Genomic DNA, 26,597 nt, shown 5'->3' on the forward strand with positions numbered 1-26,597 from the left:
TGACTCATCGAGGAAATGGTGCTAAATGGCACGAGAAAGGAACAAAAGGATTTAAAACAGTTGCGGTGCCAAATGCAGCAGGACAGGGAAACAAATGGCTCAAAAACTTGTGGTACTGAGGCCAAAGAAGAATCGGTATCGGAAGAACCGCCGGTGAACTCTCAGTCGGCGTAGGCTGAATACACTGCCGGGGACTAGACTGAGTAGACTGCAACGAGACACCACCAGATCACCGGGGCACCAGCTAACCGGACGCTCTACTCCACCGGAATCGTCGAAATGTTTTCAGCACCTGGCTGGTTGGCTCGATTTCTGGAGAACTCTCGCCGGGAATTTTGTTTTTTGTGATCTTTTTTTCTGCTAAGGGTGTTTTTGAATAACCGCTAAGAACCGGAGACCACAAGAAATAACTCTGAAAGTGGACTAACAAACTCTGCACTATACAGTGTGCACCATGCACGGACTGTGAAAAGCATCCAAACGTTCCGAGAGTCACCATACGAATGAGATTGACATAATGAAGGAAATGAATTTGTGTCTCATCCAGAATCCGCTTAAGATGGTAAGCCCTAGGTACAAAAATCGTATGTTTGTGTTAGGCTATTGTGCAATGATAATTGTCAATAATATTTTATGAGTTCTTATAAGGAAAAACAAATCTAAATCGCCAAGAATGTTCCTAATAAATATAACAGGTGTTTCAGTATATTTTATCCACTAATCGACAACATAACTATATCACAAACCGTACATTATTAACGCACTAAAAATCTTCCAAGTTTCATCATGAAATTGGTGCGTTATTCGCTTCCAGCCGCTTCTGGCGAGTTTTTCGTTTCACGTACACCATCTCGGTAGCCCACATGACAAGCGTTACAATGGTAAATGCATTGATGAATGTAATACTTTTCGAGTAGTTGCCAGACAGATCTCGCATCAACCCAACCAAGGGTCCGATCGTCATCAGAATGATACCGTTCATCATCATCTGTATGCTGGAAGCCGACGGAAGACGCTTGATCGGTATGTAGCTGGGGATCACCAGGCTCATGTAGACTGTACGGACCCCCTTCGAAACTCCGAGGAAGAAAGCCACTACAATCATTTCCGGGAAGCTTCGGGCTGCCAAAATGCCTAATGGTCGAAGAAAGAAACACATTACGATTTATATTTCGAATTTGTTGATTAACTTACCGAATCTGAAAACAATCAGCATCGCAAGGGAAATCATGTACATGACCCGCGGGGTTAGCTTCAGCAGATCACCCACGAAAGGGGAAATGAATCGGAACATCAAATCTGCCACAGCCAGCGTGGACATTATCGATGCAATCTGTTCCGTGTGATAGCCGAGATCGTTTAGGATGAATGGAGTCATTAGTGAGAAATTAATTTCGGCAAATACAGAAATTGCCATTCCTAGCATCATATTAACGTAAATCTTGTCCTTCAATAGTGTGAGATCAAAGATGGCGACCAATTTTTGCAAAAATGTTAGCTTCGGCTTCGTATCGCTATCGTTATTGCTAAAATCAAACTTGGTGGTCTTCGGAGTGGCCGATCTCGGGGGGATCGGTCGATCCAATTGGCGCATGATGGATGGAAGCCGATTGTCTTCGGTGAGACCTTGGTTTTCACTTAAAACTGGTAGCTTTGAGTGTGAAATTGTTGGTAGCTGGACACTTGGATTGGACCCTCGTCGAGTACCAGGATATCGTTCGTCGAAGATTCGCAGTGAACTACTCAAATTAACGGAGTCGTCGGATTTCCCCAGCCATTGCTTGGAGTTTCTAACCCCGAAAATACCCGATAGCTTCCGTTTTGGTAGATTATTGTCCAACGAGCTTCTTCGTTCACTGTGCTCGAAGATTTTCATTGAACTACCCAAATTAACGGTTTCAACAGAATCTGACTGAAACCAGCGTTTCCTATTCTGACTCGTTTCCAAATTCTGCGATCCGGTGTGGAACATCGATGTATCAACCAGCGAAGTTTGCCTCTGTGTTGGAATAAACACTGATTAAAATGATATGCATTAATAAAAGTGCCATTTCGAGTTTGAGTAACGAAAAGATTACCTTCGCTTTTGGTTCTCGACAAAAAGGCTGCTGCTACCATTGAATCTCGTCGCCGTATCTGCGAAGTTAGCTCGAAACCGTAGATACTTTGGGCATCCGTATCGTGATCGGTAATAAAGTTTTGCTTTTCGAGGTACCCATCTTCGTCATCCGATTCGGATTCCCAGATCCCATCGGTATGGTTCTGCAGTGGAGTTACCCCTGTAAAGAAATTAGTCATTGGATCGTCTTTTATTTTGGATTCAGATCAATTACCTTCAACAGCTGAGTACTTGTCGTCGTTGGGTCCCTTTTCATTCGTGGAATCCACTTTCGACTCGATTGGTAGCATGTGACGTTGCACTGGTTGCAGGAGTAGAGCAGCTGCGATGATGTGTGTTGCCAGTGCTCCAATGATGAGAAGGCATGTTCTCGGATCGTACAGAGCCACTAGAAGGGAAACCAACTGAGGAAGCAGAATCGGTCCCAAACCGGTGATGGTCATCGCAATTCCTGCAGCCTTGTTCCTTCGCACAACAAAGTAGGTGTTCAAAGCCAAAGAAAACGAAGAATTGCAGAATCCCATTCCGAGAGCTAAAGAAGATAGAGGAATTGTGTTATTATGGAGCACCAAACAAAAAATTAATCAACAGTACGTACAAGCTATAATACTATAGGTGATGATGAAATGTGCGAACGTCTGTGCCCCGGATGTGAGCATGAGACCCAGTGAGAACATCGAGCCGCCCAGTGCGGCCACCTTGCGGAAACCGAAGTTACGTAGCAGAGGTCCGTTGAACAGACCGAAAGTCATTCCGACCGCCGACGCCAGATTTATGATGAGTGATGCGTCCGTAGCCGAAATGTGAATTTCCTTGAAGGTGTCTTTAAAGATTAAGCCGAAACTCTGGAGAACTGGAATGATCAGGATCTGTAAAAAATATAGAAAATTCAGGTTTGGGATTTTTTCAAGTTTGAATCAGTCTACGTTTTATCTAAAGCTAATTGAGATCGACAAGACTAGACAAACCTGTTTTTGATGAGCCACAAAAGATAACCTGAATAGTGGTCGCAGTGGCAAAATTTTCCCTAACAAACCTGTTTTGCTACTTTTTACTCCGGTTTGCTACCAGAAGAAGAAAAAAGAAGAAGGAGATACAAGAATTATTTTGTCCCAGTTTGCTCCGGAGTACTTCCAGCTTCTCCTGGTACTGGAACAAACCTATAATCTTGGCAAGTTGTTCGAGTAGATGTGTTAACCGTGTTAACAGCGCCACACAGCTAAGCGAGCCCCTCGGTGCCCATGCAACAAAAAAAAACAAAAACAAACCGTGCCATACGCCTTCTCGGATTGGCACGCATAGCGGCCACGGAAAGACAGTTGTAGCGAGGAAAACATAAACGTCAAATCATTCGCAGCCGAGTTGGTCTGAAGGTATGGTAAAAAGCTATCGTAAACTTATTTTTAAATCGTGTTAGTAGTTAAAACTAATTAAACCTATTCATAAATTTAAAAAAAAATTGTTAATAGATTGTTATCATCCATGGTAAACCGAAAATTAAGAGCTAAAACTAATCCTATCAAAACTAACAGCTATAATACGGTATTGCTCTATGGGACTTTATAGTCCACCTTCTCATTATACCTGTAATGAAGGGATTAATAGGAACTGCTAATTTCACTGCTGTCCAGCAACATCTCATAAATTCTTTCAAGAGAATTGTTTCACAGAGGAAGGATGTCATCCAAGAAAACCAAATGTTGATCCAGCAAGAAGATGACGGATAAGGTCACCCCATGTGGTGACAGCGGTTGACGGTCACAACGTCCCAGCGACAACGACTGAGCTGCAGAAGGACGAAACGAATGCTAAGGATTGACCGCTTTTCTTCCTGATCTTTAATTCATCGACCCACATGTGTGCGAATTCTCCAATGAAAATATGTTACGGTTGCGTAAATGCTTGAAAGCAAGAGCATTGGGACCAATAAGATATCACCTGCTGCACCCGTCCAGCGCTTCGGGAATTTTTTCAACTTTCAGGTCATCAAGAAGATACGATCATTGTCGTCGCCAAACATTGTGAAGTTGGAGACAGTGGTGAACTTCGCACTGACAGTTGAGAATTTAGTCGCTACCATCCAAGCGTGCGACGTCAACGACTTCGTCTATAATGCGTCACTGCGATACGAGTTAGTAGGGAGGTTGCCATCATCGTTGAAACTGAGCTGGGCCAGAAACAACCCTGCTCCGAAGCTGTTGGACTTCAGTCTGACTAACAGTAGAGGATGCAAATGCGGTAGTAGATACCGTACACAGCTATCAACGGTTTCGTGGTACTAAGCGGGATGGTTTCTTGAATGTTCTCTCGGAAATAGACTCTAAGGAGTCGAAACCAGCCAACTTTCCATAGAACCCAACAATCGTTGACACGAAGAAGTTCGTGATGTGCGAAAGCGATACTATTCAAAGTGGGCGACAATAAGAGCTTACAAACTTTGTCGAAAATATATAGATGAAACTACGCGGAACGAACGGCTGCATATATCTGCACCATCCCCTGCTTGACGGTTACGAAAACCCTCGACCTGGTGAAGCTCCTACAACAGCCGCCGTTTACGAGAAAAGCTGCAGTTCCGGTCGTTGTGCACGGCCCATGAAAAACAATTCGAACCTACGGATTTCTGGCAGACTGCTCGGAACTCACGCTTCTAAAACAGACAAGCTGGGGTTAAAGGACCAAGGAATCCATTGTGCTTGCAGTGAACTGTCAAAACCTCCAAGATTGAAAACAGATCACAAAGCTTCTGCGTAACGAATCCGATCAAAAGGTATGATCTCTCCAGTGTATTAACGATCGAAAATTAGCAGATCCGACCATAGAGTCTCGTTACCGCGGAGTTGCAGCAGAGATACCAGCACCTCTTGAAACTACCGATTGCGTTGTATAACGAGGACAATCCGCGGATATGTAATGAAGACTCGCAAAGGACAGTGAAACGAGTCGATTGCAGTCAAAACACGGCTCGGTTCAGGGTCGGCGGATAGCGTGGGTAGTATGGGTAGTACTACCCACTCAAAAATGCCCGAGTGGGTAATTACCCACTCGAAATTTTGAACAATTTAAAAAAATTTAGATGTGTAACGCATGTATGTCGCATTATACACATTTGAAAACGTCGATGTACCACAATTCCATTTGCATAAACGAACGTGATTTAACGTGAATGTAATGTCAGCGTGTATATTGCGAAAAGCGGAAAATCCTTACTAATGGACCCCTCATCCTATGCTTTCTATCCACTCGGGTGTAAAGTGTTTCGCCGCCCCTGGCTCGGTTGGATTGTTTTCGGCAGTTGTGCGACAGAGAAGAATACTGGGCACTACGTAACCTATCATACGCGGCAGGGTTGCCAGTGCAACCGGGAGACAGGTTACGAACTCCTCAAAGGCAGACTTTGCCATCGAACGCTTGGGAATTTCTAAGCAAAGCAAACTACTTCTGTTACATGAGGACCAGGGAGCGCAGTTAATACTGGAATTACCCACTCGGCCCGTAGACAGCCGGTTCGAATCCGGGTTTCTGTGGAAGTACGATTCGATCCGACTTCCGGATAGCGCAGCAATGGCACTGTTGAGAAAACGAAGCCTAGAGAACTGCACGAAGAAGGATTCACTGGTGGCGGGCGAGCTGGTCGCAAAAATCCAAGATCACATCCACAATGGCTACATTCGCAAGTTGTCTGCGGAACACCTGGAAATAGACCGTCCTCCTACAAAACAAGACTCGTATGGGATGCATCCGTCACTGTTTCCGCAGTTTCACTCAACTCTTCTGATCCAGATCAACTTATATCTCTTCTGTCTGCGCTGATCCAGCTCCGGGAGTATCGAACAGCGGTATGGAACGACTCCCGTGAAATATACCACCAAGTAAAGATACGGGAATACAACCAGCATTGCCAGCTTCTGGAAGGCCAGCGAGACACATATTGGCCCTAGCGTCTACGTAGTGCAGATAATGACTTTCGGCGCATGCTGCTCGCCGAGTATGGCACAATATGTGAAAAATTATGACGCAAAGAAGTTCGACCAAGAACATCCAGTAGCAATTCACGCAATTGTAAAGCAACACTACGTTGACGATAAGTTCTTGAGTGTGGAATCTGAGGAGGAAGCAATACAAGTGATTCGAGAAGTACAAACTGTGCACAGGTCAGTTGGCTTCGAAATGCGAAATTGGATCTTCAACTTATTCCAGAGTTGTGGCAGTTATGAGCGAAACGAGCTCCACTGAGAAAAGCCCTTAGTATCGGCAACAAACACGTGTCAGAACGCGAAAACCTCAATAAACTGCTTCACATACAAAATGTCACCAAAACGCACAGTGCTTCGTACGTTGATGAAGATCTTTGAGTCCTCAGAACTCATTGCGCACTTCTTAATGGATCTAAAATCCTTGCTACAAGAAATCTAGCGAATTTCAGTCGATTTGGACAATCTAACCGATGAGCCGCTATTTCAAAAGTGGAATGGCATGGTTTACAGTATTGCCGCAGGTATCGTCTATTGAAATACCTTGATTATACCGAGCAATCACATCCGCGTTCGACGGACGCGGAAATACGGAAGGGTGGTACAACTGCACACGTTCGGACGGACGGAAGGGTGGTAAAACTGCACATGTTTGTCGACGCAAGTGAGAACGGTTTCGCAGCTGTAATGTCTTTGCGTTTTCAGGAAGGAGAATCCATCGAATGCAGACTGGTCGGAGCAAAGACGAGAGTTGTGCCGTTAAAGTTTCTCTCAATTCCGAACTCCGCACTGCAATCAGCTTTGATGGACATGAAGTTAGCGGACACCACTGCCAAATCGCTATCCATCAAAATTAATCAACGCTTCTTGTGGACTGAATCCAGAGATGTCCTCTGCGGGTTCAACTAGGATCACCGTCGGTATAGCCAATTCGTGGCCTGCCGGGTCAACGAGATCCTGGAAACGACGAATATCCACGAATGTCAATGGGTGCCAACGAAGCTGAACATGGCAGATGAGGGAACCACATGGACACGAGTTTCGGATATGACTGCCTTCATTTGACGGCTTTGCGGTTCCGAATTTCTCTGGCGACCGAAGGAAGCATGACATGTTTCCCCGCACTCATTTGGATCGACTAAATAGAAGTTGCGGCCTCATCTTATGCTTCATACCATGACGTTGGACTCAATGATTCAACCACAGGATGTCTCTACTACGCCGAATGTCTTATGTTTTGTTGACAACCTGAAGCGAACTAAAATGAAACGAACTAAGAAAACCTGTTTCGTCTCGCAAAGCACAGTGCATCTTTGCTGGAGGGGGAATTCCGGCAGTGATCTACAGCAACCGTGGCACACACTTCCAGGGCGCCAGAAAGTAATTACAGCTAGCGCTAAAGGAACTCGACAACGACCGGCTGATGCAGGAGTTCACAACGGCTCGAACGGAATGGACCTATAACCCGCCCGCCTCTCACCATATCGAAGTAGCTTGGGAGTGTATAGTTGAGTCCATGAAACGGAACCTCACTGTACTGCAACCGAGTGCTACGCCAACTCACGAAGTGCTCCAGAGCGCATTGGTAGATGTTAGGAATGTTTTCAACTTACGGTCACTCATTAGTGTGCCGCTGGGGGTGATGAATCTCTAGCCCTGACACCCAACCACTTTCTCCTGGATACGCAAAACGGCCTACGACGGTGAGTGCCATTCGAGGACAGCTCTGCAGCTATACGAAATAGTTAGCAACGTTCGCAGACTATGGTCAACCGATTTGGAAAGCTATGGGTTAGAGATTATCTTCCAACACTTACTCGGAGACCGAAGTGGTTTACATCAGTAAAACAAATTGCAGTCGGTGACGTCGTCACCCAAATCTTCGGAGGAACTGCTGGCCCAAAAAATCGAGTTATCTCCGTCAAATCTGGTGCAGATGGACAAGTGAGATGGGCTACGGTACAGGCAACCAACGTAGGTAAACGAGATACGCCGTCCTGAGCGTAGGCATTGAGATGAATGCTTCAGGGAGACCCTTATTGCATTCCGGGGGGAGTGTTAACAGCGCCACAAAGCCAAGCACAGGAGCTCTGCACAGATTGGTTAACCCAATTGTTTTTCCTCTCATACCAAAAGACAGTTCGTTTCCCTATACTCGTTAGCGACCCAGAGCTCCTGTGCTTGGCTAACCGGAACATCACTCGGTACCAGCCAGTTGCTTTAGACGGTCACATATGTTGTGTGAACTGTTTGGGTTTAGTGTGTAGCTGTCGCCAACTTTGGAGTTAACTATGACACATCGTCCAACTGACAGCAAGTTGGTGTCAATCATTGACGAGTGGAACACGGTAACTTATTTCGAAATCGTGAGGCCTAGTGCTAAAATTTTAAATTCATTAATCCTATTCCTAAAATTAAAAGTGAAGTTGTTGATAGATTATTATCATCCAAGGTAACTCGAAAACTAATTTAACCCTTTCATGCCCAACTTTTTTTCTAGTGCACGTAGGATTTCAAAACTATTTCTCATTGAAAACGATGGGGTGACGAAATACGAAAAGCCATTTTTCATAAAGATTGGTGCTTCCCTCGCAGTGCTAGAAGCTGCTCAACTTTTACCTTTCAATGCTCAATACAATTCTCCTAGAATGTTTACAATAGTCCATTTGCGTGGAAAACGTAGCCAAAGGCACTCTAAATTGATGAGTTTTATCAGTTTTCAATAATATTGAACAATAACGAAAATATATGAAAAAATCATTTTTCGTCGTCAACGTAAACTATCCCTGGCAGCACTGCTCCATTGGAATCCAATCAGACTAATTGCAATAACTTCAGTTCTAGAGCTGATCCTTGTAACTGTTAGTACTCAAATGAAAGGCAATAGTCAGGTTTATTAGCCTCACTTGTTTTTGTGAGCAAATCTTGCCTCAATCAAAAGTTATAGCTGTTTAAAAACGTTGTTGTCCACAAACAACATGGGCATGAATGGGTTAAGCGCTAAAATTAAACCTAACAAAACCTACAGCTACAGTACGGATCAGGTTTGTGTGGAATTAAGTCAGTACGAATTGAAAACAGCACAAATAAGATTACATAACCTAACATTACCCTGAGTTAACATTGGGAATTCGGAATTGAGTATCTATTTTGAACTGTTACGTAACCCAACACGAACAAACATATAAACAGAACTGTACTTAGTTATTTGCTCCCCTCATACCTCTGTTCACTGAGCAAGGGACAGAATATCTGTCACCTACCGAAGTATGATGGGTAATGAAATATAAATCAGTTACCAGACGATAATATCTGGCCTTTGTATCTAGCGGAAAAATTAAATAGGTCAAATGATTTTGGTGACAGTGGCGGTTGTGTGTGATCTCGCTTCAGAGGCAGTGGTACGATCACTGTCGCCAATGCGATAATCATGTGTTCTTACTGGAACGTCATCATAGCTCAGGGATAGCATAAAGGTTTGTCCATTGGGTCGAAGTCCCATGGGTTGAAGGGTCGAATCTTGCTTCTGGGGTGATTTTTTCACCCACAATCGCTTTCGTTTAGCTTACCATTTCGAACTGCTTTCCTCGTTTGATATGACCAAAAACGTCTTACATAAGGTGTTGGCACTTATGTCAAAACAAATGAATTAATTATTTAGGAAATTTCCGATTTGAGTTTCATTTTTGGATCCCAATTATTAAAAATAATGTATTAAAAAAAAAAACAATCTGCCAGTATTGACAGCATACGATAAAAAACAGCAATTGGTCGGTATTAAGTCAAACCGGACTAAGTCGCAAAACATCGAAAAATGAGATAATGGAAGCAGTGGATAAAGAATTTCTTCAGCTACATTTGACTTTTGCCAGATTTAAAATAGGTAATAATATGCAAGAGTTATGCCAAAAATATGTTTTCAATTATAATGTAAAGGATGCTGCGATTCAAACGTTAAACTCGTTTTCTCGAAATCAATAAATTGTCACTTAGTCCGGTCTGACTTAACACCGATTCATTGTGAAAAGAATTGAAGTTTTCGCCAAACTTTGTTCGAAATAGCACCACTGTGCGCCGCTTTGTACTAAAGATTTCGGATTAACGAGCATCGGCATACATGAAAACGGTAATGCGTCATCCAGAGAGCGCAAAATCCACCGCGTAAGACGCCTTTGGATTTCGCGTAAATCATTTCGATCCAACACTATCTCTACATACATAGACCACAGTACGGGGCTTGGCAAAATATTTTGCCTTCCCGGTCGCTCGTATCATAATCACATTGGATACGCGAAAAAGTTTGCCTTTGTTCGTTGATATGGAACGGGGGGACACGGTTTTGCCGACAAAATCGGCGCTTATCACAAAACGGGCACCTAAATACTTAGCGCAGTCCGTTTCGTATGTATATCGTACTGTGGTCACGTGCTCTCTTGCTCCAAGGTAGAGTGCAAACTTCTGCCCATGGCATAAGATTACACAGTATTCAACGGGAACAACTAACAGCTTTAGGTATTAGGCGTCTTTTCAGATAAAATATATGATATTGGTCATAGCTGCTAACGTTATCAGTCGGTATATATGAGCGTATATGAGCGGAAGCTAGTGTTCGACGAATTCTTATTATTAGTTGCTTCTGAATTCGGTACAACTTGTTAAAAGGGGCCGTACACAAATGATGTAGCTTTTTTCTGGCGATTTTCGACCCCTCCCTCCCCCCTCGTAGCATTTGGTCACAAAATTCTAACCTCCCCCTTGTAAATGACGTAGTATATCTCTAACCCCCCTCCCCTCCACGCAACGTGACCGGGAGATGAAAAAATTACATATGTTTTTCAATTCTTTTAAACATATGTCCTTACAAAATATTTGACGACTTTTATCAACATTTTCATTATAACAGCAAATTGCCTACAAAAGAAGCCCATTTCATGACAAATATAGTGTGGATAGTTTTGTTTAGAATTTTACATGTCATAAAGCATGAAGAAAAGTTCACAATCCTGCAGCTGCCAACGATTTTAGGAAGCATAAGCTCAACTAAATTACTAAATTTTCTTTGATTGAATCCGAAAGAAAATTTAATTCAGCTACCAAAATAAGTCTACTAGTTAGCAATATTAGCTAACTAATGTGGAAATTTAAATCCGCATGAAAAATCTATCCTTTTCTTTGCGAGCCTGCCATTCCGCGAACAGTAAAATTTACAAAATGAAAAACCGCGTTAAAATCAACTTAAAAATGGAGGAACATTTAATTGTTTTCTCTAATTAATGGGTTTTGATGCCTGCCAAAAAATTTAAACTTAATGCTACGTCGCACAACTTCTGACCCTACCCTCCCCCTCGTCACACTTCGTCACAAATTTGGTATACCCCCCCTACACCCTAAAATGCTACGTCATTTATACATGACCCCAAAGTGAGTTTTCAAGTACATTCTACCTCCATCTTTAGAATATGGTGTTTTGATAGCACACAGTTTCGACGATGCACTTTGACCTGTTTTCGACAAATTTGAACGCCGAAAGGCCAGAATCTGGAACATGTGTGTTTTGTATTAATGATTGATTGATAAAGGTAGCTGAATGAGATAAGATAAGAGATGATTGAATAAAATGCACTTCCGTATGTTTTTAAAGATTACATTCTGAAGGTGTATTGATTTGTTTCCGATTCAACTGATAACGTCTCGTGGGTCAACCAATTCATTTTCACCAGCACAATGAGAAAGAGGTCAGCATTTTCAAAGTAGGTTAATAAAATATAGATGACTTGGTTTGTAGAATGGTATCAGAAAACCAACGACTGGAATACTGTTGTAGGATCTAAACGAAACAGATTTAAGGAGTTACCGTAAAACGGGGGAACATTGACCATTTTTTCAAAAATATTTCGAATAACTATATTCACATCATGTGAATGTGACTGTTTGCATTTTTAAAACAAGTACTGGTACTCATAGATTGAAACTGTTTAAATAGTTGGGCATTTTATTTTGTTTTACTATAAACATAATAGGGGAAGATGGGGTAAAACGCACCCCCGAGGCAAAATGCACCCCTTGCTTAGGGTAATTTGGAGAGAAATGCCGTACATTTTTAAAAATCGATCCTGCATCAAAGTAAACCATTCAATAATTGATGAAATAAGGTGCAAAAATTGATGTTCTTGTACAGCGCAAATTCGCTACTTGGGGGCAGGTTAGATGGGCTGTTCGTTAGGTGGGTGTTCGCTAATTGGGTCGTGCCCCAATTAAAAAGCAACTGGACGTAAAAATTACATGTCAAATTGACTTTGACAATTAAGCAGACAATTGAGCTCTTGTCGGCCGGTCTCACGAACACTAACGCAGTTTCTTGGTTGAAAACAATCCCATTTGCTTTTGCTGCCTTTGTTTAATATTTTCCACCAAGTTTTGATGTAGTGTTTGTGTCAGATGAAGTGTACGTACAGGAGACGTAGTCTTTAGTTGAGAGTGTGAGCGGTTACTTTTTGACATCTATCAATCCACCCAACTAGTCAATCGTATTCGTTAGTTGGGGCGAGGTCGAATCTGTGCGGTATGGTGGGTGCCATCCCTGTCATCCGATATGGAGATATTGAGACATTCACCGAAACGTACACGCCGCACCAACTGCTTACTAAATGCCGCTCTAAGGTTGCCAGCCAATTTGGTAGCATTGAAAATGCTTTACTCTACTATATGGGGCTAGGGCTAGGTGTAAAACCAAAATCTGATTTCGAAAATTGTCACGAAAATGTGGCATAATTTTAAACAACTGTAGCACTGTTAATTGTTGATGGATTTGCGTCATTTAAATACTAATAGATTCAAAGAAGTCCAACTTAAAAATTGGTTGCAATTATAAATTAGTATTTCGACTGTACACTATTGAAAAATCCGTATTATTGTAAAACATTGGGAAAATGTAAAAAAACAGACAAAGTTTTCGCTTACGTTTTGTTAATTATTCATGGATTTTCATGATTCGAACACCAATCGATCCAGAAAGTTGCCAGTAAAAAAATGTTATCAATTTCAGTCAAATTCAAATCTGTGTATTTTATTAGCACACTATTGTCAAATCCGTATATATGCAATAAATAGAGAAAACATATACAATTGTCACAAATTTGTGCAAGACTTTCTCTGACAAGGACCTCATCTTGACATTCATAAGCGTCCTACACAATTCATCGCTTGATATAAAAGGAATGTTTTTGACCGAATTCCTTCATTGCAATGCCTGCTCTGCTGGCAGAACCAGTTGGATTATCGGTATTGTTGCTTGTAGGATAACTGTTAGATCTCTCATTTGATCACGAGCTACGGAAGGGGGACGTTTGTCTGTATGGTGGAAGGGTTTTGTTCGCAGCTTCAAATGACAATGGCGGAACAGAAGCGAGATGGCGAATAGGGATCTTTAATTTGGAAAAAATGTGCCAGTTTTTCGTATGTATTGGTAGCGGGTGTCCTTACGAGTACACTCATATTATTCTTAAACCTTAATTATTCTTTTATGATTTTTAAATTTAAAAAAACCAAATTAAACTCAACCAGCAAACTGACAGTTGTCCTATTAAATGACGTATCTGCAAATATCTCGTTCGCCTCATTGTTAACCGGGACAGCACCCCACACAGCATGATCTGGTACTTTGTCAATCCGCTAGCAACCTGCCATCCCAAGTTTCATCTGCAAACTATGGTAGATTTGATAAGGCAACCTATAGGGTCGTGCAAGTCGCATGGGTTTGGATGTGTTATTGTCCTAAAAGGAAACAAACAAAAAAATGTTTTTTTCGATAGTTTCGGGCCAAAAAATTGAAAAAGGACTGAGATATTAACTCACGCTACTAATCTGCATCAGAATATGCCTTAACCCGCACACCCCTAAAGATCCCTATTGCTGGTTTATGCCGTCGTATCAGCCGTGCAGGCATGGTTCAAATCGTTCCATAGGATTCTCGTCACATATCCCAAAATATAATTATTAGCAAACCGCCTTTATTAGGACGAAAACATAATGGAAAAATGATAATTCCTTTTATTAACTTTTATTAAGTTTGTACTTGGTAAATCTGTACCTTTACTAGTGAATCATAATATATGCAAATATTCTTCAAAATAATCTACCAACCCGAGTTTTTCCAAATCTTAAAGGAAATCAGTGAATGTGGCAACCCTGACACTAAGCGAAATAAGTTAAAAAGAATGACTAAAATATTTTTATTTGTCGCACAAAAGGATTGTCTTCCGTTTGCACCAAAAAGTTAGTAAAAGAGATCGCCTAGTGCTCATTTGACATGAGCTGCGAAAGAGGAATGATCATCTGTGTGTATGCAGCAGAAGCGAATCGCCGGCGCAAGGTTCGAATTGTTTCAAAGGATTCTCGTCCCGTATCCCAAAACGTAGTTATTAGCAAACTGTCCTTATTAGGACGAATATATAATGGAAAAATGATTTGCTCCTTTAAAGGTTAAATGTTGCATTTTCAACGTAACTGCGGTCGTGTCTTGTACACAACCATTTAATTTTTTTTGTGTAACTAGTACTTGTATTTGCTTTTCGCAGTAGTAATAAGTAATAATAAGAATTTGTTTGATAAGTATAGTTCATTAAACCAATTGTATCAATTCTGTAATCTAATAAGAATTTTTTTAATTTTACTGAACATGATGAATTTGGCACCACTTGCATCTGGTATACTCAACTTAAACAAAACGATGCATAACGCAGGGCTGATTTTTGAAACAACTTGTTTACTCATTCAGCCCTTCGTTATGCAAATTTGCAACATTATGACAGATTGGCTAAGCGCGGTGTTTTATGAAGCGCGGCCGTTCCTTTCGATTAGGAAAGGCCGCGTGGAATTTTGGGGAAATGCACTAATATACAGACTTTGACAGTAGTCAACATATGATGGACATGGGCGCATCTAGGACCATATCGCCCATGCTATTGCATTAGGTTGTTTTGATTTTAACAAAGGCCGATGTTGGCTAGGAAAAAAACGGCCGTCTGGCAGGGGCCTGGTATAATTATTACAAAATCAAATATTTTTAGGTTATGTTAAAATGGAATCATAAAACTACTTTACGACTTTTAGTTTTTATTCAGAGCATCGAAAAACTTTAAAAAAATATTTATTTTTAATACATTTTCCGAAGCTTATGTCGTGTCTATAGTAATACCAAAATGCGTAATTTTGAATATTTTTTTCAATCAGGTAAATTGATCAGAACTCTGACAAATTTATTTTGTCTGAAAGAAGGCGCTACAGCTACAAATATGGCTATTGTTGATCAACATCGATTGAGAACTTGTGAAATGGCAGCATTTTGAATTTTGCAAAATGTAAAATTTTCTTAAAAAAGTGGCATTTTTTTGGCTACACGTGTTTTTTTTCAATTTTGGCAGTATTTAGTACGCCTTTCCAGATTTCCATTTTTTGTCCAACATTTGTCAGATGTTTGTAGCAACTTTTAATAATAGGTTTGATACAGCTTGTAAATTCAAAAAAAAATTTTAAAATCTTCAACGCGGACTAGGCGTTTTTTAAAGAGAATGTGTATGCAAAGTTTGAAATAAATCGGTTAAATAGTTTTTGATAAGGCTGTTAACCCTTACCCTCTCCTTAACAGTTGAAACCCTTACTCTCTCCTTAACTAATTTAAACTACCAAAAGACGAATTTCGCGCCAAATCGTATTCGGAGTTGGCAGCACCCTCTCAGATTTTAATGAAACTTTCTGTACATGAAGACTTTGGGGGGGAAGAGGAGGAGTTGCTTCTCTAATCTTCCGGTCATCACATCGCATGCTTTGGTATTCTTAATATGTATAACAAACATGAAGATGTGACACAAGGTGCCAAGAGCGCACTAACCATTCATAAATGATGATGAATATTGACAATAGGGGAAGAGCGTCACGTAACGAGATAAAAACTAAAAATGAATTTTAGACGTATCAGCGGATCAGGGTACAACATTGTTTATGAATGGCCCCCAAACAAAGAATATTCCATAACGAATATCACGTAACATCGATGACAGAGCATTGGGATCAAGGCCAAGTCCCCCCTGGGTCGTGCAAAACTGAGAAGCAACATCAATTTAGGCACAGATAGCAGACGTCCATTTATTTTCATCTTGTTTTGTTTTGTCTTTTCATTTGTTTCTCCTGCCATGATATGTGCGGACTGATGCGGATTGAGCATGACGGCCAGGGAAACGGAAAGCCAGTGGCCCAAACAGATCAGGAACAGGAGGGAGGACTACGAACAAGGGAACGGACAACAGAGGAGAAATCGTTTACTTATTTATTATAATTACGACACTAATCACAATTATTTTGCTTTTCTTGTTTCGTTTCAGCAAACCAAAATCTAAACGGACTAGCACATACGAACAGTTAGGCTTTGTAGGTTCTCATCTTGACAGTCTAAATGGGCGGATGAATGTCTGCCAGAGGGTGGGCTGAGAAATGACAATGACACTGTACGAGATGGCGCTGGGCCTGTGGCCTTCGACTGGCATGGTCCATTCTCATTGATTCGGAAGTCTTCTTGGCTGGTTGGTAGATATGTGCTCCTGCTTGCAAGTTGATCAATTCGCTTGGGTGGGGGACATGTAGATCCTACTAGTTGTCGACTCTTTTGATCGTGAGTATGAGGCTAGTTCAGGAAAGGAGTGCAGGACTGGCACCTAAGAGATAGTTAATTATTCAGGATTTGTTCTTATGATTATTAAACTCGATCAAGCACGCCGGCTCTCAGAAATGATAAGCAACCCTTTCGGGTCGGTGCGGTCTGTTCGAGTCGAACCAGGCGGACATTCGTTTCGAGCAAACTTTATGTGGATAAATATTGCTTACACCTTTATTGGCAGAGATTCTTTTTAACGAAATCCTAAAATACCTTCACTGGTATAGCTACTCAGGATAATAATAATAGAAAAATTATGGGTTTGCCTGGTCCATAATGTAATCAATATGTATATTGACTAGAACAGGGATAATCGAGTTATGTTATAAGATAGAGAAGAAACAGCACAGTTGTAGGAAAAGTATTCGTGAGTAAGGACTAATAATACTGCTAGTATGTTTACCGTTTCAATTAATAGTCGATTGATCCGCTTCGGACCTAGGAGACAAAAAGGAGATTAGGAAGAGACAGAAGCGGATTCAATGCGAAATTTGCCAATATGACGTTGACCTCAAGGCGATGGTAGGATGATTTTCCATAGGATGACAGACTAGATGACGCGACGTTACACGCTCTAAACTTGCGCCAAATAGTTTGTATGTATGTATGAATGTAAGCCCGTATGTATGCCTGTATGCATGGATGTGTATAGGAGCAATGTATCCCTGAGCAACATGGAAGGACACCTCTGAGCCGCCAAAACGCTCATGGGAAGCCGGGTGCGCGGTCATAGGTGTGACCATAAAGCACTGCACACACTGTCAAGTGCAACGGATAGACGGTAGGTGTACAGTTAATGCACATAGGTTGCAGAAATAGGTTGTTGAGACAGCCCGACTGCACACTGATAAATAACAATAACAATAACAATAACTTTCTGTACATGAAGACTTTGTCACAAAAAGTCACTTTGCATACTTTGTTTTTCCAAAAATTATCTAGACTGTCTTTTGAAAATGGAAAATAATCATCTCAAAATCCAAAAAAATCTCATATATATTGACTAATTTAGCAACCAAGCAAATTTTTATTAAGGGGTTAATACTTTTTCATTTTTCATAAAAACGAATTTTTTTTATTACTTTATCTGAAAGTACAACTCCTTGAGAATGTTTTCCCAAATTTTTATAGATCCGAGAAATAGATCGAAAGTTACAGCGCTTCCAAGCGCGCTTCGTCTACCAAGAGCAATAGTAATTTGAAATTTTAAATTCGATTATCTCGAAATGTCGTCTTACTAAAATGGTTTTTCCGTGATCACGATTGCCGAAAAACTACTCAATCAATTTTCTTAATTTTTTTTTCAATTGATCGTAATTAATTTTTCTCATACTTTAACGATTCCTTTTTTATTCATAAATTTTTGCTTCATGGATAAGAATTTTGACGTAGGACTTACGTCTTTCTTTACTATACTGGGTGTCATTTCAAAATTTTCAAAACGGATGCGTTACGTACACTTTGAACTCTAATAACTTTTCTCCTACTAAAGGAATTACTAATTTTGTTTCATAAATCGAAAGGAAAACGTTCAACGCTTGCTATTGATACCTTGTTTGCTATGTAAAACTTGTTTAAAAAGTTCAAAAACTACTTTTAATGCGAATCAACATTAATGCTAAAACCTATAAATATGGGTGTCACAGTTTTTCTTGAAGCCAGACTGTGTAAGCCACAGAGCAGAACACACGTACGTGTGCTGCTCAACGAGAAGCTGCATTTTGACCACCAACCAAATCATAGCTACTGCCTTATCGCTGCCAACCAAGAACAGTCGTCGCCCTGCGTGAAATTCATTGCTCTCAGAAGTGGACAGAGTTACTAATTCGCAAGCTGCTCTTCCAGTGCCTGGTCCGTGAGATTGCACAGAATTTCAAAACCTACTCTTCCGGAGCTCAGCCGTAATGGCCCTTTAAGAAGCCAGCGAGGTCTGCCTGGTTAGTTTGTTGGAAAATACCAATCTGTGCGCTATCCATGCCAAGCTAATAATCATCATGCCGAGCGGGAAACGGCGAAATAATATTCACAACAAACGGTCCTTATTAGGACCACAAAATCGTTCTCAGAAGAATTACAATTGAAATTTCCATTTCGTGCTTTGGAAAATAACTTCCCTCTTATCGGGTTAGTTATTTTTTTTTTTTTATTTCGAGGTTTTAACCTTAAGGTCATTCGCCTCTTCGGGTTAGAAAAATCTCTTATGAAAAATTTCTAACCCTATGTGCGGGGTCGGGACTCGAACCCAGATGCGCTGCGCACAAGGCAATCGATTTACCAAGTACACTACGCCCACCCCCTAGTTATTTTCTATAATAATAACCGAAAAATGTGCGATAAAACCAATAAACTGACCAATTGGACGGAAGCAATAAAATACCTACAACAATTTGAGTCAGAAAAGTGATATTAACGGAAAAATGCTTCGATCGTTTCTAAGTGTTTGGCAGCTGAAGTTGCCGATTTGTTTTCCAACGTCAATTATTTGCGCTGTGCTGTACGGAACAGATTTTTGCGCGATTTGTTGGGAAATAATTAAAACAATTGTGTAGTAGATTCCGTAGATTTTACCGTAAATTTTGATAGAAATGATTTTGTAAAAGCATTAATTAGCCGTGTTTTGAATGGTGGTTTTTGCAAATCTTTCTAGAACATTAGTGAATGTGGAAACCCTGCTACTAAGCGAATGCCACGCCAAAAAGAATGATGAAAATATTTTCATTTGTCGCACAAAGGGATGGACTACCATCTGCACTAAGAAGTTTATAAAAGAGATCGCATTCCGATATACAATGCTCATTCGATGTGAGCTGCGAAAGGGGAATGTTCGTGTATGTACGCAGCAGATGCGAATTCGGGCAAGGTTCGAATCGTTAGCAAGGATTCTCGTCTGGTATCACCAAACATAGTTATCTACAAACCGTTCTTTTTAGGATAATGGAGAAAGAATTGAATTAGAAAGTTCCATTTAATAACTTGAATTGAGTTTGCGCCTGTCAATTCTTGTATACATTTACCAGTGATTCATATAAGCAAATGTTTATCAAATTAATCTACAAACCCGAAGGTTTTTGCAAGTCCTAGAAAATCAGTGAATGTGGCAATCTCATTCGACATGAAATTTCCAGTAAACATTCATTCAAAAAGTGCATTGGCTCAAATTATCCATGAATGTCATATGATATGCCCAAGTTTAGTCCTACGTCAACACCGCGGTTACGTCCCGGACATTACCCACTCCTAGTTTTTTAATACAATTACGTTTTCGAATGCAGGAAAAAATTATTATTTATTCAACTAATCGTTAAGGTACGAGGAATACTCATATACACATTTTTTGAATTTTGGGATTTTGGATGATCTATTGGTCTTTAATCATGATCACTGCAAACGTCTTATGCTTGTTTATTTCACTTAAAAATGTATTTTACATTATTATTTATTTATTTTTATATACAACATTTGTCTTAAAACCATCTTCATGCATGCTATTTTGTATTATTTCTATACAAGGAAAATATGTTTGGTTCATCTTCTGAATTAGAATACCTTTTCGTCTCTATTTGTCCCCAGTAATAGGCACAAAACTGTGGATTTTTTGAGTTTCAGATATTGTTTTGGCGTTATTATACAGCTCTTCGAATTCTTCTGACATTTGGTCGTATTGTTCAGTGAATATGTAGCAGAAAATAAATTTTGTGATGTTTTTATCAGTTTGTTCAACTGCCCAGTTGAATGGAAATACCATAACAACTCTCGGGGAGTTGTTATGGTATTTCCATAGTCGCGTGCAGGACTGGCTCTTTTTGCCATTCGCTTGAGAGTGCTACTAATAGCATCACAGGGTCCTTTCCATGGGATGCTGCAACAAAATGCCATCCTGCGCTTAACTCAGACTTTGACTGGAATCTACACAAGCTTGCTAAGTTTTGTTTATTTTTGTATTGTGCTGCTGCTCCATCAGATATAAAATAAATTTTAGAAAAGTTTGTCAATTATTTCATAAAATTTAACAGTTTTGAGAGGAACAAATGAACTGCAATCTTCAAGTCTTCCAGTCTTCCGATCTTCCAGTCTTTATTCAGGTTTGTTATGAATATATACCAAATTAATTACTTTCTGCATGTATCAGACAACCAGCTGGGAAAATGGATCCTGACATGATTATGACTTTCACTGGTTTAGTTTTCGATAAAAATACACTGAAAAAAAAAGTTTTTTCATATACCTTTTTTTCCTTGAATGTGCCCAACTTGAATTTTTACGGTAGGTAGGGAACATAATTACTTATCTTGGAACAAAATTTCATCCAAATCAAAGATGGTTTTTTTGTTAATCGACTTTTTTTAAAATCGATTTTTTCAGTGTAGGAGTCAATGAAGAATTTTTTCAATATTTTTATTCCAAAATTTGACTAATTTTGTGAAAATCACTTCTACAACATTTTTTTGTAGGACTGGTAAAAAAAGTTTGGCCCTTTTCAAAAGACAGTCTAGATAATTTTTGGAAAAACAAAGTATGCAAAGTGGCTTTTGGTGACAAAGTCTTCATGTACAGAAAGTTTCATTAAAATCTGAGAGGGTGCTGCCAACATTTGTTCGAGTTGGCGCGAAATTCGTCAGAAGTGAGATATCTAGCTTACCTTTCAAATTGATCACCAAAATGTTAAAAAATAAATGTTCTGGGCCTCCCGATAGAACGATTCAAAGTTATGCTCAGAAGAATGAGGAGAATCTAAGCTTTCGATTAGTGAGAACTTCAGTGACACAAATTTTTAGTGTTAATTAAATTTTCTATCAGAGACACCGTGCCGCCACTTCCCCAGAAGTCAGTGATTTCGGAATTATAAAATGTTTATATGGTTCCTTCATCGTTGCCCACAATAACCACTTACGCACATCAATGTACCGTAACATCAAATGCATGGATGGACTCATAACTCAAAGAATCGCCGCTAGACGGCGATAGTGCACAAAGGGATTTTGAATTTAAAATAGTGATCATGTCTCGTTCAGTAAACAATTTTGGAATGGTGGGCTAAATCTACGGATGAAGATATCATTTTATTGTGATTTTATAAAAGAGTGTCTGGAAGCTAAATTATGTTTATTCTTTCTGAGAATTATTCCCATTATTTATAGCTCTTCATGTTCCCCCATTATTTATAGCTAGCATCTGTCAAAATACATAATAATGATTATATCGATTATCAAACAGCGACGCACGGACCACACCGATCGACCGTTGTGTAAACAGATTTATCGTGGTAAATTTGTGCAGTGTCGGCCTTATACATATTTATGTTGAGTTTCAGGTTAATTCGACATGACAGCGATAGGAAAGAAAACAAAACAAACTCGGTCCATCGCTGGATACGACACTTCAAACGCTTATCATTTTATCTAATTTAATTCGGTACAGTAAATCTGGTATATGTACTTACATTCGCCATTCCATAGGCAAACACCACCATCCATCCCCAGCCTCCGTCAGGCGGTCGCAACTGCGCTGGTTCGGCCATCCTTTCTACTTATCTGCTCACCTGACAACGGGTATCTTCACCAAGGCAAATAAAGTAATCTTCACAGTCACGTAGGCACTCTCTACTAAAACAACAGTCGTTTGTGGTTCCAAATGATTCTGCAACTATTGTGTGCTCAATTGAAAATATACCACATCCACTATCACTTTGAGTGGCATATCTAGCAACTAATACAAAAATCATATCACTATCGTTAATCCACTTTGATCGAACATTGTACATTTGGTGTAAATAACCCTTTAGACAAACAATGACCACCTCACGAATGCAGCGACACTCCAGACGACCCGCTGCAAAATGCCATTATCACATTTGATTGGCCTGATTACGTCTACTTGTTACACTTGGCTCGGTTTTTCCCCCTCACACTTCACTTGCCTACCGCTGAATTTGATTGTTTATTCCTACTTCCAAATAAGAATCATCGATAGACACTAGACAGGGTTTGCAACATTTGCCAATATCAAGTTCAAAAGAACACTTTCTTCATATTACAGACGCACCGCATGCATAAATTACTGATAGCGTAAACATTCACACTAACCGGCTGATTAGCTGGAAGGGAAGCTCCCGGTTGGTTTCGAGTTCAACATTATACTGAATGGAGCTTGCCCTGAACAATATCCGAAATGCGCTAACGCGCAACTAATTCGCGCGCGTCGCCGCCGTCTCGATGCGACGGACATCCATGATATTGCACATGCGTGATAACAGTGGCTGACGGTACAATATCAAGCTAGATCTGGGTATCGGTTGGCCTTTGCATCTGTGTGTTGCGCACAGCCAGCGTTACTGGTCGCTATCTGGGTTGACAAAAATAATAAGAATAACAAAGGAGAAACCATTAAAATCTAATCTGCTCGCAGAAAAAAAATACATATTTTTTCAATGAAATTTTTAGGCTTTGTGTTTATAAAAATACTTTTCAATGTTTAGCAAGTTACAGCCTAATTTGATGTGTTAATCCCTCGTGATGACAAGTTAACCGTCTCGAGTTCAGTTGAAGAGTGCTTTTTGGATGACTAAACCGGTCTAGTGGGGCATGGTATCGTATTCAGATTCAAGGTTACCAGTATTTTTCAAAGAAAATTTGGCAGTGCAATAGACGAATTTCGTGCCAACTCGAACAAATGTTGGAGTACCCTCTCAGATTTTAATGAAACTTTTTGTAGACTTTGCCACAAAAAGCCACTTTACATATTTTGTTTTTCCAATAATGATCTAGACTATATTTTGAAAAGGGTCAAACTTTTTTACCAATTTTTTCAAATGACTATAGTCTTAAAATGACAAATCCTACAAAAAATGTTTTAGGAATGATTTTCACAAATATTAGTCAAATTTATGAAAAAAATATATTGAAAAACATCTTCATCGACTCCTACACTGAAAAAATTCAATTTTAAAAATTTAAAGTCGATTTACAAAAAAACACCATCTTTGATTTGGATAAAATTTTGTTCCAAGATGCATAATTATGTTCCTTACCTACTGTCAAAAATTCAAGTTGGGCACTTTCAAGGAAAAAAAGAAATTTGAAAAAAACTTTTCCTAGTCCAAACTGATTTTTTTTTCAGTGTATTTTTATAGAAAACTAAACCAATGAAAGTCATAATCATCAAAGAATTCAATTTCCCAACTGCTAGTTGCCTGATACATGCAACAAGTATCAGTAACGAATTTGGCATTCGTTTGGCATATTACCCTGGTTACTCGTACCTTACCTGCATCAATATTTATTTTACCAAATAACAGTACTATAAAACTAAGGCTTTATAACAGTCTAGTAACAACAGTTGAGAAGAGCAGTTCTAGTAAAATTATCATTATGGATCAATTGTATAAATCAAAGTTAAACAGTATCAAGTACTGTGCAAAGATAAACAATCCGAAGTGTGAACGTAATAATTTATGTTCGGAAGTCGCCATCTTGGATTTCAGACATAAATTTCTGGCATTTACTCGTCAGGAAGACCTTTCCGAAAATACTCAGTGAGTCTAGATTCTAGACTGTGAAGTCTGGACTCTGCATTCTTTACGCTGGATTCTGGACACCGGGCTCTCGCCTCGATATTCTGTGCCATGGACTCTGAACTATAGTCTCTGGGGTCTTGATTCTGGACTCTGGAATCCGAACTCTAGACTCTGACGTCTAGACTCTGCACACTGGAATCTTCACTCGGGACTCTGGATTCTGGACTCTTGGCTCTCCCCTCGTGACTCTGGGTTCTGGTCTCTAGAGTATGGACTATGGACACTAAACTTTAGATTCTGGACTATTCACTCTCATCGCTGAATGATGGACTCTTGGCGCTGGCTTCTCTCCTCGGGACTCTGGATTCTGCTCCCTGGGCTCTGTGCTCTGGATTCTGGGCTCTGAGCTCGGAGCAATGGGATGAGTATTTTGGATTGAGGACTCTGGTCTCGGGATTCTGAACTATGGTATCAGGATTCTCGTCTCTGGACTTTGAGCTCTAGATTCTGGACTTTGAGCTCTGGATGCTGCACTCGTCACGCTGGATTATTGACTCTGGACTCTCGCCTCGAGATCCCGTGTTACAGACTCTGGATGCTGACCTCTGGGTTCTGGGCTCTGTGATCTGGAGTCTGAGCTCTTGCCAGTGTATTCTGGACCCAGGATTCCCGACTCTGTTCTCTGCACTCTGGACTCAATATTCTGAGCTCTCGTCTCGAGATTCTGTGCTATGGACTCTGGACTGTAGACTGTGGTCTCTGAGCTGCGGGCTCTGGGTCTTGATTCTGGACTTTGGACTCTGAACTGTGGACTCTGGACTGTAAACTCTGGACTATGCACACTGCACTCGGGACTTTGGATTCTGGACTCCGGACTCTGGGCTCTCTCCTCGGGACTCTGGGTTCTGATCGCTGGGCTATGGAATCTAAGCTCTGGATTATCGAATCTGAACTCTGGATTCTGGATTCCGAGCTCTGGAATCTGGACTCCAAACTCTGGTCTCACTATTTTGGGTTAGGGGCTCTGGACGTTGCGATCTGGGCTCTGGATTATGTGCTGAGGATGTTGGGCTCAGTATTTTGGGACAAGAACTCTAGACTCTGGTTTCTGGGCTCTGGACTCTAGGTTTTGGACTCTGGCATCTGAACTCTAAACTCTGGGCTCTGAACTCTGCGCTCTGAACTCTGCACTCGGAACTCTGGATTCTGGACTCTGAGCTCTGTCTTCGGAACTCTGGGTTCTGATCGCTGCGCTATGGACTCTGGACTCTGCATTCTCGACACTGAACTCTGGATTCTGGACTCTAGACTTGCCTTACTATTTTGGGTTAATGACTCGTGACTCTGCATTCCAGTCTCTTTCCTCGGGACTCTGGACTTTGGGCTATGTAATCTGGAGTCTGGGTTCTCTCCTCGGGATCCTGGGTTCTGGTCTCTTGGCTATAAACCCTGAATAACAATACACTGAAAAAAATTCTGTTTGGACAAGGAAGTTTTTTTTTTCAAATAACATTTTTTCCTTGATAATGGCCAACTTGAATTTTTGACGGTAGGTAGGAAGCTTAATTACCTATCTTGAAAAACAAATTTCATCCAGATCAAAGACTGTTTGGAGAGATAAGGGCGAAAAAATTTCCGCGATCAAAATCCAAAATAATAACCAACAAAATCGATACAGGAGAAAAAATCGGCAATTAAAACAGAGGAACAAATGGAATATTTAGAATTCTGTGTTTATAAAGACGCATTTTTTTAAAATTTCAATATATGCACTCTTTACGTGTTTCTTCCCGAATTGATACGCTGCTCGATTGGAACCGTTTTCAGTTCGACTGTAACTTTTGATTTCACAGACTCCGCGCATCTCTATACAACTCTGAAGCAAAACAAAAACTGACCAAAAGTCGGTCACCCTATCATATGTTGACATGAATGTTTATAATCGAAAACGAAGGACAACACAATATTTATGATGTTATGAATTAAACATAACATGATCTGTAGCACCATTATAGTTTTCAACCATTAGGTAAATACTCAAAAATATATTGCACAATAGCCTGCTTGAGATGTACGTGGACTCTGCTATTTTTAGTTTGGTTCTAAAATTACACTCAAGACAGTTGTTTCTCGTCAAATACACATCTGGCCAATTTGTTACTATATAGTTAACGAATTTTGCATTCATTATAGCTACATTTCATTCAAAAACTAGAAAATAAATAGTTGGTGTCCGGCTAACGATTCTAAACTTCGCACAATCGGTAACGTTTCCTAACACAC

At 40.3% G+C, this 26,597-nt stretch overlaps 1 protein-coding gene across 2 annotated transcripts; it reads right to left on the bottom strand.

Annotated features, from left to right (window-relative positions):
* Positions 1-676: 676 nt before the first annotated feature.
* LOC131694780 (uncharacterized) lies at positions 677-26,597 on the bottom strand. 2 transcript variants are annotated; one of them, XM_058983282.1, is made up of 7 exons: positions 26,512-26,597; positions 22,242-23,143; positions 2,718-2,988; positions 2,334-2,651; positions 2,079-2,279; positions 1,195-2,016; positions 677-1,134 (listed from the first exon to the last, which is right to left on the bottom strand). In XM_058983282.1, exons 2-7 carry the CDS (start codon positions 22,317-22,319, stop codon positions 785-787), a joined length of 2,040 nt encoding a protein of 679 aa, XP_058839265.1. In that variant the 5' UTR covers positions 22,320-23,143; positions 26,512-26,597; the 3' UTR covers positions 677-784. The 2 variants fall into 2 exon arrangements, with proteins under 2 accessions (XP_058839265.1, XP_058839264.1); XM_058983281.1 differs by having other exon boundaries at positions 26,095-26,583.

The sequence above is a fragment of the Topomyia yanbarensis genome, unplaced genomic scaffold (genome assembly GCF_030247195.1).
Source record: "Topomyia yanbarensis strain Yona2022 unplaced genomic scaffold, ASM3024719v1 HiC_scaffold_15, whole genome shotgun sequence".
NCBI lineage: Eukaryota > Metazoa > Arthropoda > Insecta > Diptera > Culicidae > Topomyia > Topomyia yanbarensis.